The sequence below is a fragment of the Musa acuminata genome, chromosome BXJ1-2, assembly GCF_036884655.1.
Source record: "Musa acuminata AAA Group cultivar baxijiao chromosome BXJ1-2, Cavendish_Baxijiao_AAA, whole genome shotgun sequence".
Lineage (NCBI taxonomy): Eukaryota > Viridiplantae > Streptophyta > Magnoliopsida > Zingiberales > Musaceae > Musa > Musa acuminata.
Window position 1 is genome coordinate 32,367,295 of NC_088328.1, and position 18,919 is coordinate 32,386,213.

The following is an 18,919-nucleotide window of genomic DNA, read 5'->3' on the forward strand; positions in this document are numbered from 1 at the left end:
CTTAGATTGCTTGCTTGATGAGAAGCAGCACTATGCTTTGTCTCTCATAGGTTAGGTTGGAAGTTTAATTGGCATTGGTTGAGTTATTGCATGTAATCATTGCAATGAGTTACAGTGAAATGGTAATTGAATAGCATCATTCCAACAAAAAAAAAAAAGTTTCATTTTTATTTGGTACTCAAAACCTCATGATTTTACTTATATATATATATATATATATATATATATGGTAATGGAAAAAAAAGTGTATTCATTTCCTCTAAATGAGAACATGTAGTGAGTAAAAGTAAAACAAATAGTTAATTGCATGTGGTGTTAAGGGTGTGAATTATTTTAATGAGAATATGATTGAAAAGAAATTCTTATCAATCATATTCAAGGTTATATAAAATTAAGTCACCTCACTAAGTTCCAACATGCACAATGTTGTTAATAATCATAGTTACCAAGTAGCATAGGTCATTTAGGGATCTCAACCTATCATATGACCTTGATGATAGTCTATGATAAATCCAAAAGCAAATCAATTGATTTTATTTTTTTATGAATTAATTAATGTATAAACTATAAGTAATGAGGTTATTTCTTTGCAACTCAGATGAGTAAGATATGATTGACACTTTTAGTTACAATTGTGCATCATGTACACAACTAAGCTTTCAACAAATTTGGAGGTGTTTGGGAATTCATGGCACTCCAAATGCAATGGTGGAAAGTTGTACCTTACAAACATCTTAAGTCTCTAATTCCTATCATCTCAAAATGTATCATTGTAACCTGAAGCGCAATCTTGTCATGTGAAGCTATAAATCCCAAACATCTCAAGAGGACAAAGCTTTTAGATCTATACTAAAGTTGTTTGATCATGGAGCCAAGGAGAAGCTGAGCTGAGTCACAAATACACTGATGATGTCCCTGATCTTATGGATATGCTGAAGAAGATGAGCTTTGAAAGCTACTCAGTGCTATCTCATGATGAGGACAAGATAAATGTAGGGAACAAGAAAAGTTTTGGGCAACTATTTTGTAGGTGGGTCCACTCTGATCCTCCCATTTGTAATTTGATCTTTCAAGTGGGTCCAATTTCCACATGGAATTTTATCATAATTAAGATGGTGGAGAGTGACAAAACTAAGATCATCCCTCCTTCCACCAAGGAAAAGTTATTTGAGGAGCAATACATCAACCACAAGATTTGCTAAGGTGACTGTTTCCTAACATGATATTGCACATCAATCATTTGAGACTCTTCTTTTCTCAGCTCAAGATAGATCAAGATTTGGTTGTGTTCCTAAAAAGATGGGTTGTCAGGAACTTTATTTTTTTGGTAACCGATTGTTTATTAGGTGCTTGAATTTGGTAGATGCATTCGATTTGTTTGCTCAGTGAAGGGAGCATTTGATGAGAAGTCAATATGGATTTAACAATAGCTTTCGGAATATCTGCATGTCACAGCATTAAAGTTATGAGTTTCTCCTTAATCTTAATTTTCTTTCTCTACTCTCAGGTAGAAAAATGTCTCTTTTTTCTATCTTTTTTTTTTGTTTGTAATTTTGTTCACTAATCATAATTCAGAGCAGATCATGATCAAGATCATGGACATGTTCTTTCTTTGCAGAAAACAGTTTAAACTGGGCTTGTTCAGATGTGTTGTTGGCTGTATTTATCTTCCTTTATTTTTGTTTATGGGAAGAAATTTGTTCTATGGGATCATTCTCTAACAGCTATTCTCCAATAAGTTAGGGATCCCTTGTTCATCTATCTTCCATAAGATTCTTAGTGCAAGTGGTTCTTTTCCTGTCAAAGCAAGAAGATGAAAAGCATATATCTAGATATATATATATATATTACTGACAGATACATGAAAAGCTTTTCTGATCAGCTATCACTCTCGCTTTTTCTGCAGTCTCAGCTTTTTCCAGTGAATCATTCAATCCAATACCATCACTGCTGTTTCAGTAGACCACAAGGAAATAAAATCCACTGCCATTGTTCTGACAATGAGGTAGATACCAATATCTGAATCAAATTTCACATAGAATATATGTACAAAAGCTAATTGTTTGTTTACTGATCACAACTTACAGTGGAGTCCCTGATTCTGCTGGAGGAGATAAAAATTGAACTGGTGTCCATACACACTCTGTCAGTAAATGTCAGATACTGAGACTCATATGATTCCTGCAGAAACTTCAATCACTCAAGGGTTAATTTCACTTCCTTGTGTTGCAATTACTATCAGCACTGTTTTACTATGGTGCAGATGGACTGGTGGACTGTGACCTGAACAGTTTCCTGTAGGTCCTGAAAATTATGCTGATGGTCCCTCACAAGACCACCACCAGCAGCTACATTGTCCACTCTTTTGTTCTCTAGTTTTATATCATCAAGAGAATTCCAATCTAAAGATAATAGAATGAGTTGAGTGGCTAACTTTAGGAGTTGCACATAAATTAAGTAGGTACAGTGTAGGTATCTGTCTGTGTGCCAGTTTTTTAAGCAAGTATTGGTTGAGAGATAGGTTAAGAGGTCTACCCACCAAGTTTGTATGTAATTAACCTACTGAAGGCAATTTAAATTATACAATTCACATTAAAATAACCTACCTAGAGAGGCAGATTAGTTCCTAGTTTTTATACATTGTCAAGCTAGATGCATCAAGTGGTTAATTGAAATTAAACTAGTAAATAAACAAAACAGCAGATTAAGTGGATCTATTTGGAATAGAAAAATAGAGTCTACTTGATCTAATCTATAATTAAAAGTATTTTCTCTTTATGTGCCTTGAGAAAAATACTTTAAACCACTAAATGCAAATGCTGATAATCCTAATATTACTTGAACATGTATGATGAAGTTATCAGCAGTGCTTATGGTATAAAAAGAAGAAGAAGAAATAACTACTTGAAATGCTCAAAATAAAAGTAGGAATATGATTATCCAAGACTGAAAGGTAATGAAATACTGATTAAGGTTTATTCGCCCTTGATGTTCAGTTCCCACAATCATTATGGATATTGATCTTATCAATCATAAAATGAATTCTAAATTTTATGAAAATCCAGGAAAAGGCAGTTCATCTTTTTATTTTTTTTTGGTAACCAAATATATAGAATTAACAGCATTCACTTGTTAGTTTCCAAACAGTCCAAAACCATCATTTTTCGACTAAACTTAACCCCTCCAAGAATATCTAAAATTCATAAAGCTGGTTCGTCATTTTATTTCTTAGTCAGTGATTGATTATTATGTCAAATGTTAAAAGCATATGAATCATTTTAGTATATTTGTCTGCTCTATCACTTTTTTTTGTTGTATCTGTCCCTGTTAATCATTTTAGTTAAAGAAAAGTAACTTATTATTATTCTTTGTTAAGCATAAGGATGAAAGATTTACATGTCCTACAGAGTTGCATATGTTCAGAGACTGAAGCTACCATTGAAACTTATGAGGAATCAGAACAAAACAGTATGGAAATTAATGAAAAGGATGCAATTCTGTGAATGTCAGAGATAGCTACTGCTTTGTTCACATCAATCAATCAAGGGATGTGGCCAAAAAAAACATAGCTCAAATAGACAGGACATATAGGTAACTAAGGGCTCCCATGAGATCATTTCCCTTCTCCATCTTTCTCATTTTTACTGACTGACCCACTCCCTACCTCCATTACTGAAGTCCCCACCTATCATTTGTTTGTTGCTGGTTGACACAGAGTGTGTCCCTGGTTTTACATATCAGAGGTTCATAGAAATATGGACTCTGCTTGAGGCCACATTTTACACCGTATCAAGAAATGTAATGACTTATTCACTGTTTGCAGGATAAAGTACTTGTGTGAGATTAGATATTTCTGACTAAGATGCAGAGACTGTTAGTTTATAACTGGATCGATCTAGTATCAGATGTTGTTTTATGTTCAATCACAAAGCAGTAATCCTCAAGTGGGATGATGCATTTTTTATGTTTCACTGTTGCAGCTTCATGTATGAGTTTGAAATGAACTATGGTTTGTCAGCTCTAAGATTTGTGGTGTAGCACTTGGGGCCCATGAGCTGGAAAGATAATAAAATTGTGGGTCCCACAATGTGCCATGTGGATTGTGGACTCTCTTCTCATGGCAAACCATTGGTCCAAACACAGCTTAGATATTTACTGGTGAGGATGGTGATCCAACATAATTAAAGCATGCAAGTACTAGTACTATCAAGCATATAAATGGACCAATTGAACAGCTCTCTGTAGAGGAAGGAATCTCCATTAGGCTTTAGCTCATGGAAAGTATAATTCAGATTAAAGCAAAAGCAGAGAGAGAGAGAGAGAGAGAGAGAGAGAGTTGCTGCAGCATTTGAAGGATTAGGATGAGGGTCAAGGCTTTCTTGGAAGAAATGAGCATAAGAGAGTTCCTCTCTCTCTCTCTCTTTTTCTCTTCCTTCTACTTCTGTGAAATTCTATTTATCACCTTAACTGTCCAGAAAAAGTTGACAAGAACACCTGCAAGGCCTTAAGAAAAATATCAAGAGTTCCATCAAAAAATAATCTTATTAAGCTCCTAATTGTAGTCATGACTTAATGAACTAATGTTTTGTGTGACACACACAGATTCCTTGAGCTCCAGCACACAATGAACTCAGTGGTCTGTCTAAATGGCATATTTTGTGTGAGATAAAATAGAATCTGGATCAGTACTTGAGACAGCATAAATCCATTTGTTTAGGAGGATTGCATCGACAAGGAATATGCCAAACAATTTCCCGGTCCTCTAAACAGTTCAATGTTACTTTGGGTTAGAGTTACAAACAGACAAATATTTCAGCTTAGTTAGAGAAACAAATAGCACATATCAGCATCAACAATCTAATTAATCTGTCTGAAATAAAACTATCTCAACATTTCTTGACCGGTGAATTGCACAATGCAGAACAAGTCGAAAAATAAACAACATAATCATGTCCATTTCCATGAATTGAGCCACCCACAAAGCAATCCAAAATTTCCACCACAACATGAGCACAAATAAGCTGTATACCATTCACTAAGCAGCCTCAGCTTTCTGCAGAACAAGCTTCTCTATCAGTTCTGCTGCTTCTTGAACCGTGGTGATGTTCTGAGAGTTGTCTTCATCAACACTGATGTCAAACTCCTCCTCCAGACACATCACAATCTCCACCTGAAACCAAAAATAGCAGGAAACAACATTCAACAATGATGTCTGCTTAAAAGACGTGGATCCGATTCAGGTGAAACAGAATACCGTGTCCAGTGAGTCTGCACCAAGGGAAGAGAACTTGGACTCTGGAGTGAGGCTCGTATCGTCGGAAAGTGCCAATTGCTTCTTCACAATGTCTATCACTTTGTTTACCGTCTCCGGCTTGGCCTAGAATCAACGTTTATTAGCCACGAGAATCCTACTTAGCAGATGAGGAGGAGGAAAAAGAACGAAGATAACAGAACATACGGCACAATGAACCCGAAAACGCGAGGATCTCAAGGAGTGAAAGCTGAGCTTTGATGTGCCAATCGTGACAAACATCACACCTGAAGTAACTCCATTTGCCTGCATTACATAGATCAGTGACATATGCAGCATTTTTCATAAAGCTTAGGATCTACGGATGCGGATGAGGAAGAACACAGAGGATGCACACTTATCACTACAATTTCCTTTTAGTTCCATCGGAACTTTCCTTCTCCTCTGTTATATCCAAACACCTATTGACTTCCTTTACTTGTTTTTCCACATCTATCACTCCAACGATGACAAAAGGTTACTAGACATAAAGTTTCTTTCCATATGCCATTAAACCAGCATGGTTTGTTCATCCTATGATTCTGCTCTAACCTGGTCGAGCAATCAAGTCATAAGCTTCACAAAAGAGAACACAACCATTCCAAGGATCAAAAGAGGTGACCTGGTTACTCCGGCTAGCTGGCTTCAACGATGCGAACCGGACAGAGGCAGCAGATACCGTAGCCATGGGGGAAGCGGAAGAAGAACAGGGGAACTGCGAGGGGGGAGAGAGCGAGCAGAGACTCGAGAGGAGGCAAAAGATGGAACGTTGCGTTTATCGGCGTTTGAAGAGTAGGGGGTGGCGGAAACGCTATCCGCTCATCGGGCCTCTATCCAAATTGTGGGTCCCATCGTCATCTCAATCCATGGCTGTGCATTTTTTATGCACTTATATGGTACACAGATATTAAAATTTTAAATAAAATTATATATGATAATTTTTTTTCTTCCAAAAAAACACTCTCATTTGGAGTTAATTTTTTTTTTCTCCATCAAATTTCTCATTTTTCTAATAAAAATAATTATCATATATATATATATATATATATATATATATATATATATATATATTGGAATCAGATCCTAGAAAAATTGATTGGAATCAGATCGAAAGAGAGAGCCTTTTCTCTCGTTCTTTGCATTATTTTTCATCGTTACGACCGGATTTTCGCTGATAGGTAGCGACGTGATCAAAGGAGACCACTTTTCCTCACTCTTTGCATTAGTTGTAGCCCGGTTTTGCATATTAGAAGACCTAGTTTTGGCCCATCGTTTTCACTTGTCCGCCGGTCCATTCCCTGAAGTGCGATGGGCATGTAGAACTGGATCTTTTCGTGGATGCCTGTCAGCTGTTTGCAGAAATTTCGAACAGAAATAGGGTGTTCACCTGAATTCGGGCTCATGCCGAGTGCAACAGGTTCCTATAAGCTGCACAGATTTTGTTTTTTGTTTCCAAAGCTTTATAGAAATGGGCAGCATTTATTATTTTGATCAGCATTTATTATGTTGAAGTACTTTAGTTCTTGCAGCTGTAGTAAAAGTTGAATTAGTAAATCATATGCATGTGCTACATAGCATAATTTGAATCTTTTTTGTTTCAAAAGTAATGTAATTTGTGCATGCTTGCTCTGGAATCAATCAAAGTTCTTGGTAAGATTGTATGTTGAATTCTTTCTCATGACATTTGTTGGTAGTGTCTGACTGCAAATGATACAATATAGATTTTCACTGTGTTTATTACTGGTCAAAAGATCCTAAATGGCAACTAATATAGTGTACACTTGATCAACCCAATAGATGCAGAGCTGGTTGGCATGACTGCGTCGGGATATCCATCTCTCTCAGCTTCTCAAAGTCTCTACTCAGCTTTGATGGACCTTGGATGGCATCTAGTTTATCTTTCATATGAAGCTACCTGCTAGCAGCCTTTCACTATTTCTCATAGTCAAAATCCTACACAATTTCAGAAGAGGAGGAATCAAAGGAAAATGACACATCTTTTGTCACATTTCTTTTTTTCTGAAATTCTCAAAATTACTATAGTTTCTCTTTGGTAAAACACCTGAAGTCGTCTTTGTTAAGCTGTTCGATAGACATAGGATCTTCAATCATTTTATGCTATAACTTCTGGTATCCTGATTCTGATCTCGATCCTGGTTTCGAGATTATCTTGCAATTAGTTACTACTCTTGAGGTGCTTCTCTCTACTTATCTCATTTTGCTTTTCTTCCTAAATAGATGCTGATTTTTTGTTCTTCTACTGTTGTAGCAATTGAAGAAAAAAAATGCATTCCTTCCCGGATTTAGCTACTCTATTTTTCTTCAATTTGTATGACATATGTTGGCACATTAGTTACTTAACCAGAGGCACATGACTTTTTCTTTTTTGATAATATTCTTTCACTTCTAGATTTGCTTTAGTAGAATCTATCCTGGCATTTTGGTACACCAGCAAAACTTGAAACAAAATTTGGCCATATTGTTGGCATTTGACTGCATTGCAATTTACAATACATTCAAGTAATCATTCCTTTAGGCTACAACAAATGAAGCCTCGTCTTTTTGCCCCTTAAAATTTGTGTGTTGCCTTGTTACTCTTAGTTCGATAAGCATTTTAGATTGACACAAGTACTAGTGTAGTCGATAACTGAAGTATATCAATTCATCATTTAGTCAATATGGTGGGGCATTTTTTCTTCTCAATCCCTCACAGTTCCTTCTTAACTCTAGAATGGTGCCATCAAGAGAAACACTGTCCGGTCAAGATGTTGGCGGGGCCCTAGGTTCTGACAATTTGCAGTTGTCATGATAAGGGTGTCAAGAACTAATGTAGCTGCTAAATCAAACATTTCAAAAATGTTATTGTCCATGCACATGCATTGCTTTTCTTAGCAGGCAGAGGCCACCATGCTAGTCCTATTTACATGTTCTTTTCATCTTCACAGAAGCCACCTTTCAAGCTTTGGACCATACCCAAGAGCTCCAGATCCTTCAACATGATACATTGCATTCAGTGCATGCCATCTGCAGGTCAACAGTTGCAGACAGTTGTTTCTGCCACCCTGTCCGGAAACAATTTGGCAAAATGGGCACACCATTCTCAGAAAGCAAGCCATTCAGAGAATCCAGTCATGAAGAAGTGAGGAGCATGACTCATCTGCAAGACACCTTGCTTCATAGCCATGAAACTCGTGCCATCAGAGAAGTGTTTCATGGCATCTATGAGCAGCTTGATATGTCTCATATGGGTAAGTCAATTTGTGGATTCATGCATGGCAAGTTATTTTGACATGATATCAGACGGTAAAGAAGTATTAGGACATGGCAAACTCATCGATATGTTGTGTAGAGAGTAGAGACCAACCCCATCAAACTGTCTAGATTTTAATACTCTGTCATGTTTGTGATAGAAGTCCTTTTTTTTTTTTGGTTACAATAAACATCATTCCAACAGTAACTTGACAATGGCAGTCTTTGATCTGACAGATACTTGCAGAAGTTGATCACTCCTACCAATGATTGTGGGAGCGTTTAGATGCTATCCCACTCGATGAAGAGATCTCGAAAGGGATGAACAGGTAATTTTTAATTAGAAAAAAAAAAAAAACATCATGTATGGCCCAAAATGAAAAAAGAAATATGAACGTTTGTATTTCGTAAGACCAGCAACTTAGCTGGTCGAAACCTGCATCTTATCTTGGGTAACAGAGGACCTACATGTTCTTGGCACCATGTCCATCCAAAATGATATTGTATTCTATCCAGTCAGTGATAAATGTCACTTGAATATTATCAGTCAAAATCCATTTCAATGTTCCAAATAGTCTATTCTGATCTCTATATTCAAGTATATTTGAAACTGATTTCAGCGTAAAGGAAATCGTGATTTGTTTAGTTCTGATTTGTATGGGACATTCATTTTTTTTTACATTCTTCCTTTTTATGATAGTTTCTATTCACTATTTGTTGAATATTCATGTGTAAATAAGTACAAATTTCTTATTTGTGGTGCATCGTTTCCTCAAAAATTCTCTAAGCAATGCGATGTTCTCATCTATGAAACAGTCCTCGATGCATTCTTGAGTTGCTGATGATGATAGCTGTACCTGCATCTTGCGTACTAAACTAGCAGTGTTGTTGACTCATTGCAGATTGCAATGTGCATGTCGAGATCACTCCACATATCATTATTGGCAGAATCTTTCTCCAAATAGATTGGACAAAGCTCATCTTTGTCAAAGGTGAAGCAGGCTGTGGACAAGGCTTGACCTCTTGTGGGCAAGGGCGAAGCATGGGGAGACTTAAAGCTTGTAAAAGACAAAGGAGCAGCAGCCATGTGGGAATCAGTCACCCATCCACCTCAAGGACAGCCCATGCCTGCATCAAGACGCCATGCAAGCATTTATATCCATTGGCGGCTTCCCCTCCCTCGCCACGCCCCCCACCATGCAGCCGTGCCTCCATCCCCTCCTCCTCCTCCTCCTCTGCCGCCGCCGCCGCCGGGGCCCAGCAGCCGCGGCCGTGAGCCCGCAGTGGCGCTCGATCTTATCACTTTGGCTTCCGGAGCTACAGGAGCCATGGCAGGAAGCAACTCCTGAGACAACACTTTGTGCTTCGCTGCCATGCGATCCATGTTTACGTTGTTGCTTTCTCTATCATAGCCCAAGTAACATGTTTCACCCTCGATGACTCCATGTACAGATTATTCACAATGCAATAGTAACTCTATGGAATGCACTGTTCTTCCACAAAGGTCTCATCGATGGCTGATCGATGAAAATGATGCCTTGTTTTCGATCCCAATACGTTCCTCTTTTTCTACTAGATTTTGTTGTAGTTGGAATAAGCATCAATTCTTCACCGGAAAGTTTGGTTAATGTTCGGTTTGTTTAAGGGAGTGACATGACATGACTCTCTCTCGTAGGAGAATCGATGCAAACGAGGAAGAAGGTAAGGAACGATATGAACATCCACGAGGAAGAAGAATAGCAGTGAAAACAAAATAGATTTCTTTTACTGTGCTCAGTACATACGCAAATTCTACCCTGTGGTCGAGTAACCAACAGCAAGGATCAGCTCTTTCCCTGTCTTCCTGCCTCTGCCCTTTCTCTTTGTTCTTCTTTGGTTGTAAGTTTCTTTGCTCGGTGCCGTTCTGTAGAGAAGAAACACTTCCACATGGGCAGGAACAGGCAATATGAACAATGAGAGTGCTTCGGTGTTGTACCTGCTGTTCGTCCATGTACATGCTGAGGTAAGAGCATGCAAGAAAGGTAGGATTAGAAACCAAGGGAAGATGCAGAAGATAAGCATGGTTCGTGTTGGTCACCAGAAGTTGCTGCCTCACCAGTGAGACTGCAGGAGCTACATATAAATCTCTACTGGAAAGAGCACATGTTGATAAACCCTACTTGATCAAGAGACCCTTGTCTTTGTTCTCCCACTTGCAGGGCACTGCCACCATCCTGCAAAAGATGTACAGGACTCGGTATGTTTGGTGTCCTTGATCCACATAAAGTTGGCATCAGAGGTAAACTTTCTTTTCTTTTTTGCCTCTTGAGGAAGAAGAGATCAAACCTGATGAGAGAAGCTTGCGGGTCCTTTGACCTGCAGTAAAAGAGGTGTTGAATCGTCCATCACTCGGTAACCTGTTGCTCCATTGCCAAAAGCCTTGGCTTGAAGTTGATTGGTTTGCTCTGCTGAAGCTATCGCCTCTGGTATGCTTCTCATCAGCTTCTGAAACTTCCATTAGCATCGACCCAATGAACCACTGAATGGGATAGGAGAGAGCTGAAGGATGAAGCTAACATCCCCATCTTACCTGAGGTTGGTCTATGCAATCACCAAAGTCCACATTGAAGCCATACAATATGGGGCTCAACGAGGCGATCTTCATCGACAGAAACTGGAGAAGAGTTCGATGGATTCAGAACGGTGAAAGACAAGAAGAATACTCATCAACTCGAGAATTTGCTGGTTGATTACTACCTCAACTTGGTTTTGCAAGGACTGAACATAGTTGATTATCTCATCCAGCATGAGAGCCTTTCCGGTTACCTACTCAGTAGAAGAAGCATGAAGACGGTGAAATCTAATGCTTACACAGAGTGGAAACCGATGCATCATCACATGGGAAGCCCTGTCACTTACCTTCTCACATCCAGGAACAAGGCCTTGTAGCATCTTCATTCTTTCGCTAATCTTCTCCCTTCTTGCCTGAAACCAAGCCATGGTTGAAGCTAGTCATCATGGAGGTCTGAAGAAAGCTAGCGATTCAATGTGTGTTCAAGTGTCGTCGAGTAAGTACCCTTTCTGCAAGACTGTGGCTATCCGTGGCTTGACCTCTTCTTGCTCTGACATGAACGTATCCACCAGTGGTATCCAAACAAGCTTTTGACCCTTTGGAATCATTGGGTTTAGGTTTCTTGTCCTCTGTTTTCTTTTGCCCGCCTCTCAGTCTCCTCTGTTTCTTGATTTCCCCCTCCTTGGTATTCTAGCGACAGAAAGAAGAAGAACTTAGCTAGATGATCAAACAGCCGGTGTCGATCGGTTGTTGTTACCTTGAGTTCACGAGTGATCATCAAGCTGGCCTCGTCTCTGCTCTTCCTTTTGTTCTCAGAATCGTGGGTTTCGGAAGCCACCGGGGAGCAAACAGTGTGACTATCGACCGAAGGAGCACTCGTACCATAGGCACCGGCATCAGTGGCCGGCGCCACTGGGCTGGCTTCGGATGGGTATGGGTAGGGGTAGGGGAAGCAGGAGGAGGAGGAGGCATTATTGGCCATCTCCCCACCCTGCTGTGGAACGAGAAGCATCTCGGCTGGGCTCCTTGGGAAGTAAGGAGAGTCCAGAAGAAAAGGATGCTGTTCTTGGTACGAGAAAGCCATCGTGAAGGGAAAGGAAGGGTGATGAGGAAGGGATCAGTAGCAGCTAAAGGAGGAGGAGGAGGAGGGTGGTGGGCGATGGCAGATCGGTGGAGCGCTTAATAAAGAAGACGGGATTGGCGCTGGTGTGACGCCTGTGTCGAGGTGGAGCGACACAACACACAAGGGGCAGCCTCTGCCGACCTCCTCTGGGCCACGAGGTGCAACCCACGTCGCTGTCTCCCCCGCTGTGTCGCTCGGCCGAGACACACGTCCTTCGTCTCCATATCCTTGTATATTGGACTGCTCTTATCGCTTCCGCTGCAACCCTTCTCTCTCATTCACTACTATAAAGACCTACGACAGGAGTGCACCTCTCTCTCTTGCGCGCGCGCGACATGGTTGGAGAAGAGGGTGGACGAAGTGGTCGGGGGGAGGATCGACAAGGCGGGGCTGGCGGTCGGGTGCCGACCTGAGAGGGGAAGAAGCAAAAGGCGGACAGGAGTTGCATTTGGTTAGACGTCTCATGGCACCGATCAAGACCGAGGGGCTCACGTCTCCTTAATCTTGTCTGGTCAAGGGGGAGAGGACTAAGCGAGGTGCCATTACCACCTGACACCACCGGCTGACCCCCCTCTTTCCACTGGTTTTGTGTATGATCACCACCTTCATGCTGTTGGTGGGAGTAACAACAGGAGGAGAGGTCTTCGAGTTTATAGAGTGGGCACCACTGAATTAATGATTTTGAATAATTCAGTGATTTAAAAAGAAAGTAAAAAATTTTGAATGATTTTGAATATAGACTTATTAGTAAAAAAATCACTCATCCAATTTTAAAAGATTTTTAAAATCCCAAAGGGAATTGAGAATTTATCTGATAAAAGATAATATTATTTTTCCGATGAAAAATTCATATATATTTTTGTCGATGGTGTGTGTATATAATGAATGATATTTCCAACTCTTAATTCACTAATGATCTTTTCTCAATGATGCAGTTAATATTATACTTTAATAAATTTTTATGTTCAATGTCAGTATAACAATCAATAATATCTAATAAAAAATTCATGACACCAACTATTCAGAACAATTAAAAATAGCAAAAATAAAAATAGTAGACATGTCGGCCTACAGTTTTACTGTTTAACAAGTAATAAATAATTGTTCTTGGAAAGCTCCATTGGGTATACATCTCGACAAAGATCAACATACTCCAAATCGCACCCAATGCATTCTTGACAACAAAGTTGGGTTTAAGTCTATCACATCGATTCTTGTTGACATGATTTAATTCCACCCAACTTGACACAATCCAAATATTCTTTTTGCTTGAAGATTAGTATTTCTTTTATGTATTCCTCTCAAATATGAGTTTGGTATAAATATATATTGGGAACATAAATAAATGAATTACATGTCAATGTAATTAACCTTTAGAAGCTACTCTAACTATTCATATTAGTATCGGTCATAACTAATTATGATGTGATTTAAGTACTTTGTATTCTTATAATTTTCTAAGTCAAACAAAGTAATAATATTAGTCTAACAAACTAACATGTGATTAAGCACTCAAAATTCTTAATATATTCGAAAAATCTCAGTATTAGAAAGTATAAATATGATATGTTAAAATTTAAAGTAAACAAAAATTCTATTTCTACACTTTGTAAAGATATATACATGTAAAATCAATTAGTTTTTTTGGCAAGAAACTATTAGGAAATTGTTTATACTCGTTTCATCAAATTTAAAACATACTCATTTTAGGAACACTACAAATATAATAGCCAGTAAGAAAAAGAGTTGACCATTAAAGTTCCCTATTAGCCCGAGCAGTGAGGCAACATTCTGAGTATAGTATGATGATGAGAAGAAAGCCTGTAATCCTCAGAGGTATTCTCAAACAAACATCTACTTGGCGATAATCCGAATTACCGCCTCTTCTTGCTCGACTTCGATGGAGTTGCAATCACATAGATGAACAATCCAACCAGTGTCAGAACAGACACCAATGATCCATATTTAGCTAACAGCCTCTGCAAATGAATATGGTTCTCTTTAGATGGATAGGCTGAACGACTAGAAGATTTTGAGAACTATGATGAACAAAGCGAAAGCAGGAAACTTACCTTTGCCTAAGGAAAGTTGAACCACAGCATGCCAGTTTTTGCAGAGAATGCCGGCACATGAAAGTGCAATTTGAGTATCAAATGGTAAAGAAAAAGAATAAGCAAATGTTAATGGAACAAAATGGCATGTGGATTACTCACCCATTCAAACTTCTTTTCGGGAGGCTTATCAGCAAGAACGTCTATTGGCAGAATGGGGGTAGAATAAGCTTCCTACAAATAACAAAAAAAGATCATTCGAAGTTAGAATATCAGTGTGGATTCTTAGTTTGAACATAACATCTTAGAGAGTTTACAGGAACTTGGAAAAAATAATCAAGCATTCTAACAAACTTTTGAACATTTAATAACTTTCTAATAGTAATTCCCACAGCAAAATAACTAAGGTTTCTTAAGCAGTACCGGATACATCCTTCTTCATGCCCAGCAGCTTTGGCTGGGAGCCAATATGACGCACATCATGGACTCAGAATGTATCACCTAAAGATTTTTTTTCATGTCGCTTTATGAACAAGATATAAACCATACCCATAATGCAGCCTTTGTGGGAACACGAAATTTGATGACAGCAGGAGAACCATGGAACATGCCCTTTGTTTTAGACTCCAGTACAAAGGAGTGAGAGGCAGAAGAACCACTGAAAGTTACAGAAGTCATTGATTATGATTATGGCTTTACGATGAACCAGTTCTTAAGTAGGCATACTCACCCATCAAGTTTTTCCCATGTCTTTGATGTTCTGCCAGAGACGAGATCAAACATATCTTGGGACCAACTATCATCGTTCATAGTCACATCATATGCAGTCCTGAAACACATTATCAATTAACATCAGTGTATGTAAATCAACAAAACACAATCATTAAAGTATGTACTAGTACTAGCTACAACAAAAGACTTGTATCTTGAACACTTGTCGGTGATACACTTCAACATATGTTACTAGAATATAACAATAAAATATTAGCCATGGACAAGAATCTGAAATGTTGGTGAGACCTCATCATGTTAGCCACCATGATGAATTGAAAAAAGCTAATATTGCATTTAATTAGAATAATATCTCTAATTAAATCAGTTGCATTTCTTCTTAGGTCTCCTGCTAGCTAGCCTCACACCACTAGTATTAATCGCCTCACCTCATATAACAGTAGCAACTATAGAAGCCATCATGATACTAGTTTAATTATGTCTGACATGTCATAGGTCCACCATGATATAAGTAAATTCCATGGATTGGAGGCACAGTAAAGTAGATTGCTATTGGGGTTATCACACATTGCCCATCCGTTGGTTCCTTTTACTCCAACATTGGCGGAAGCCTTGTAAAGTTGGCTGCTCTAGCCAGACCTAGTGAAAAAAAAGTCAGATTCTAAATCCAGAATGTAACTAAATGATATGCCCTAAGAAGTTGGATTTTAAGCTCTTTAATTGCATGTCCTTCAATCTTCCAGTATGGTGCTCCTGCCTAGTATAGCCAAGCGACATCTAGAAAAGATGCTCATTAATATGATCCATCCTTAAGGCAAGCTCATGTATTTAGTTGTTCCTTAAAAACCCTGCATTGAAGAAACAAAACAACCACAAAAACAAGAAATGCACACAGGAGACCTCAAACAAAAGACGAAAAGTAATTTGAATCAGTTTCGACTCAGTATACTCAACAATTGATATATAATCTATGTCTAAAGTTGTGTTTAAAGTTAGTCTTCTTTAAGTATTTTGAGATGAGTCTGCATCACTTCATTGCTCCTTTGCTTCAGTTTACTCGTCCAACTTATTTTCAAGAGTCCTCAGTTAAGTAGGAGTTGAATATTAATAATAGTGGGTATCGAGGGAAGTGTCTCATACAATCCATTTGTGTGAAAATAAGATTTTATTGGATGTTGCAACCTCCTCCCTTATCTATATTCTTTGATTTCTTCGCATCTCTCTAATATCCATATCAAAAACCTAATCGTTGCATCTATTAAGTGATTCACTTATGTAGCAACAGACTTCTTGCTGTTCAATCGAGCAACACTTCTTAATTTGCTGATTTTAATATCATCAGACTTCTATCCAACAGTATTTCTGTCTTGAAGCATCATCAGTTTTGCAGTCCTAAATAGTTATGTGTTATCATCAGATCAAAAACGATTGAACTATTCTCAAATAGTCACTATAAACAACAACAATATTATAATAAAAAAGAAAATGTAACTAAACTTCTTATATTAAATGCCATAGCGCTACTGATAGCTTCAAATAGTAACTAAGCTCTTAATATGTCAAGATCAAAATAGAAGGCATCACAGCTTCATACGTACGACATAAAGGCTCACCTCGGGCGTCCACCCATCACAGCCCGAATCATTAGATCAAGCGCTTCAGTGGCAGGATAAAGTTAACACTAACAGGGACGCCACAAACATGAAGCTAAGATAAAACAGGATTCAAACAGAAATTTACAGCATATCTTAAGCTATCCACTAATGTTGTGTCTATACTTGCAAGAAATCGATCCAGGAATTGATGCTACGATCCCATTAGATCAGGAGACTGATAAGAGAAACCATAGATCTCTGGGTCTAACTCACGAGGATCCTTCGTTGTAGAGGTCGATCGAGACAGAGACGCGCTCCACGCCACTTTTGAGCCGCGTGAGGCTCACCTTCTTATGCGCGACCAAAAAGGGGGCATCGGAGCTTGCCAACGCCACCGAGGACGCGAAGATGAGGACCGCCGCGAGGAGGAAGAGGTTGAGAATTCCCGATCTCGGATTCGCCATGGTTAGGGTTTCACAGGTCGTCCGAAATCCTCGATTAGGGAAAGAGTCGGAGCTAAGGATTTGCTCATAATAAACCCCCAAACTTTCCTCTATTTTCCGAACGTTGACGAAGTTGCTTATAGACACCCCCAGCAAAACAATATTTACGTTGGAGTCGTGAAAGTACATTATATGACCCTATAAACGTATACGTATTTAAATATACAATTTCCAGGGGTTCAAATGAAAAAAGTTACAATAACAAGAATATTATATATCAAAATCTCGGTATTCTTTTATATTTACTTTTATTAAAATAAAGGACAGAAATATTCCTTTTATGCTTAGAATAACAATAATAATGAATTCATGTACTCATCAAAGAACAACAATTAATATTCCTTCAACATATTTCTCATAATATTAAAAAAATGCTGGTTTATTTTGCAAATTTTGACAGTATTTAGAATTTTAAAATATTTATTAGTATACTATTCGATATTTAGAAACCAGCAAAAGGTGGAAGAGACCGAGCAAAACCAAGCCGGGCCGGTCCGGTCCAGATCAAGATGACACAATGAAAGACATTCATCGAGTCACTGGACCCGAGATCCTCCTAAAAGGGAATACCCAAATTAAACCGAGACCAATTCCAACCAAGAATCACGGGGTAATGGATCCCAACCGATATGAGCATCCGGCGCTTACCGCCGATGATGATCGCCCGGTGGTCATAGCTGATGTTGAAGGGCTCAAAGAAGGCGGCCGACGCCCCCGCCCAAAGCACTGCCACCGCAAGAGCGACGATGACCCCATGAATGGTCGCTAACCCTAACATCTCTCCATCACGGAAACGATCGGAAGCGGGAGATGTTTATTGAGAATGGGTGGGGCGGAGGAGCGCTTTAACCACTAGCAGTATGATTTGTGGTGGCAATTAGGTGAATAAAGATGTCACGTTGCGTATCGAAGTTAGCATGGTGATGATAATTCAGTAAATAAATATGACACATCGGGTATTTTAGTAAGTGACGAGGAAGATGTGGATAAAGCTTCCGGAGCACGCGACGTTCCCAACTCGAAACTCATCCCAGAAACTAACGAGTTTAGGACACGAAGGACAATAGGGGCTGGCCCACATCAAGAACCGCACGGTACTTGATGTACGCCACGTCTTCTTCATGACTCGTGTCATATTGTTGTGCGACGAATCATTGTCGAGAGCTGTAAGCGTGTAACCACGCTATGACTGAAGGTGGTAATTCGGTAAATAAACATACCACGTCGCGTGTCACGGTAAGCATCGTGGTGGTGATTCAGTAAATAAAGCTTATACTTTGGGCGTTAGGTCAAGTGAACGAGGCAGTTTTGGAGAACCCTTCGATGCAACGCCAGTTTCCAAAGTCCGTATTCGACTTAAGATACGAAGACCATAGGGGTTGACCCGAAGTGCGCCAGGTCACCCTCCCGGTGATAGATCGTTATCTCGTGGCGTGATGCGAGGAATCAATCAGATCGCGACAGGTGCGGGTGAAGGCCCAACCCAAGTGATCGTTGTTAATGCTCGAACAGGATTCGTTCCCCCCTCCGACACAATGGACACAATAAATTTCACAGTGGCGCATATTAATGGATATACGCCATTAAATGATTATTTACATTTATTTATTTCAACATAATATTTCTTTAGGGCATGCTTTTTTTTATGAGGATCGTGTCATTATATTATTTGCATTAACAGTCATCGGTCTTTAGTTTATAGATAATATATTATTATAAAAAGCTGAATCAATGTTCATCAACGTACTAATTAGACACCGATACATGACAATCCACAACATTAAGTTCACCGATCATGGGTCAACATATAGTACATATCTAATAA

At 39.0% G+C, this 18,919-nt stretch overlaps 3 protein-coding genes and 1 long non-coding RNA gene across 6 annotated transcripts; 1 reads left to right on the plus strand and 3 right to left on the minus strand.

Annotated features, from left to right (window-relative positions):
* Positions 1 to 4,841: 4,841 nt before the first annotated feature.
* On the minus strand, positions 4,842 to 6,074 carry LOC135610463 (acyl carrier protein 4, chloroplastic-like). Its single transcript, XM_065104992.1, has 4 exons — positions 5,913 to 6,074; positions 5,459 to 5,557; positions 5,255 to 5,377; positions 4,842 to 5,170 (listed from the first exon to the last, which is right to left on the minus strand). Exons 1-4 carry the CDS (start codon positions 5,976 to 5,978, stop codon positions 5,036 to 5,038), a joined length of 423 nt encoding a protein of 140 aa, XP_064961064.1. The 5' UTR covers positions 5,979 to 6,074; the 3' UTR covers positions 4,842 to 5,035.
* A 216-nt stretch (positions 6,075 to 6,290) lies between these two features.
* LOC135610468 (uncharacterized) lies at positions 6,291 to 10,060 on the plus strand. 2 transcript variants are annotated; one of them, XR_010486140.1, is made up of 4 exons: positions 6,291 to 6,707; positions 7,088 to 8,538; positions 8,777 to 8,868; positions 9,442 to 10,060. It is a non-coding gene; the product is annotated as an uncharacterized LOC135610468 (long non-coding RNA). The 2 variants fall into 2 exon arrangements; XR_010486139.1 differs by having other exon boundaries at positions 8,236 to 8,538; positions 9,442 to 10,055.
* A 222-nt stretch (positions 10,061 to 10,282) lies between these two features.
* Positions 10,283 to 12,741, minus strand: LOC135613584 (transcription factor BC1-like). Of its 2 annotated transcripts, none has more exons than XM_065110614.1 (8): positions 11,848 to 12,741; positions 11,595 to 11,780; positions 11,438 to 11,503; positions 11,276 to 11,344; positions 11,109 to 11,192; positions 10,865 to 11,023; positions 10,635 to 10,752; positions 10,283 to 10,536 (listed from the first exon to the last, which is right to left on the minus strand). In XM_065110614.1, the coding sequence occupies exons 1-7, from the start codon at positions 12,172 to 12,174 to the stop codon at positions 10,666 to 10,668; spliced, it is 978 nt and encodes a 325-aa protein (XP_064966686.1). In that variant the 5' UTR covers positions 12,175 to 12,741; the 3' UTR covers positions 10,283 to 10,536; positions 10,635 to 10,665. The 2 variants fall into 2 exon arrangements, with proteins under 2 accessions (XP_064966686.1, XP_064966680.1); XM_065110608.1 differs by having other exon boundaries at positions 10,865 to 11,029.
* A 1,130-nt stretch (positions 12,742 to 13,871) lies between these two features.
* On the minus strand, positions 13,872 to 17,146 carry LOC103976768 (uncharacterized). The gene is made up of 6 exons (XM_009392090.3): positions 16,865 to 17,146; positions 14,995 to 15,093; positions 14,814 to 14,922; positions 14,427 to 14,498; positions 14,286 to 14,291; positions 13,872 to 14,192 (listed from the first exon to the last, which is right to left on the minus strand). Exons 1-6 carry the CDS (start codon positions 17,053 to 17,055, stop codon positions 14,088 to 14,090), a joined length of 582 nt encoding a protein of 193 aa, XP_009390365.2. The 5' UTR covers positions 17,056 to 17,146; the 3' UTR covers positions 13,872 to 14,087.
* Between the last annotated feature and the right edge of the window lie 1,773 nt (positions 17,147 to 18,919).

Excerpts from the sequence above, each read along its gene's own strand:
- LOC103976768 (XM_009392090.3), bottom strand. The coding sequence starts at position 17,055 with ATGGCGAATCCGAGATCGGGAATTCTCAACCTCTTCCTCCTCGCGGCG. Across the intron at positions 15,094-16,864 it reads CTCTACAACGAAGGATCCTC|GACTGCATATGATGTGACTA; the intron begins GTGAGTTAGACC and ends AATGTGTTTCAG. Across the intron at positions 14,923-14,994 it reads ACATGGGAAAAACTTGATGG|TGGTTCTTCTGCCTCTCACT; the intron begins GTGAGTATGCCT and ends TGTAACTTTCAG.
- LOC135610463 (XM_065104992.1), bottom strand. The coding sequence starts at position 5,978 with ATGGCTACGGTATCTGCTGCCTCTGTCCGGTTCGCATCGTTGAAGCCA. Across the intron at positions 5,378-5,458 it reads GTTTTCGGGTTCATTGTGCC|GCCAAGCCGGAGACGGTAAA; the intron begins GTATGTTCTGTT and ends CGTTGATTCTAG. Across the intron at positions 5,171-5,254 it reads GTGCAGACTCACTGGACACG|GTGGAGATTGTGATGTGTCT; the intron begins GTATTCTGTTTC and ends TTTTGGTTTCAG.
- LOC135613584 (XM_065110608.1), bottom strand. The coding sequence starts at position 12,174 with ATGGCTTTCTCGTACCAAGAACAGCATCCTTTTCTTCTGGACTCTCCT. Across the intron at positions 11,345-11,437 it reads TTGTTCCTGGATGTGAGAAG|GTAACCGGAAAGGCTCTCAT; the intron begins GTAAGTGACAGG and ends TCTACTGAGTAG. Across the intron at positions 10,753-10,864 it reads CCGCAAGCTTCTCTCATCAG|GATGGTGGCAGTGCCCTGCA; the intron begins GTTTGATCTCTT and ends CATCTTTTGCAG.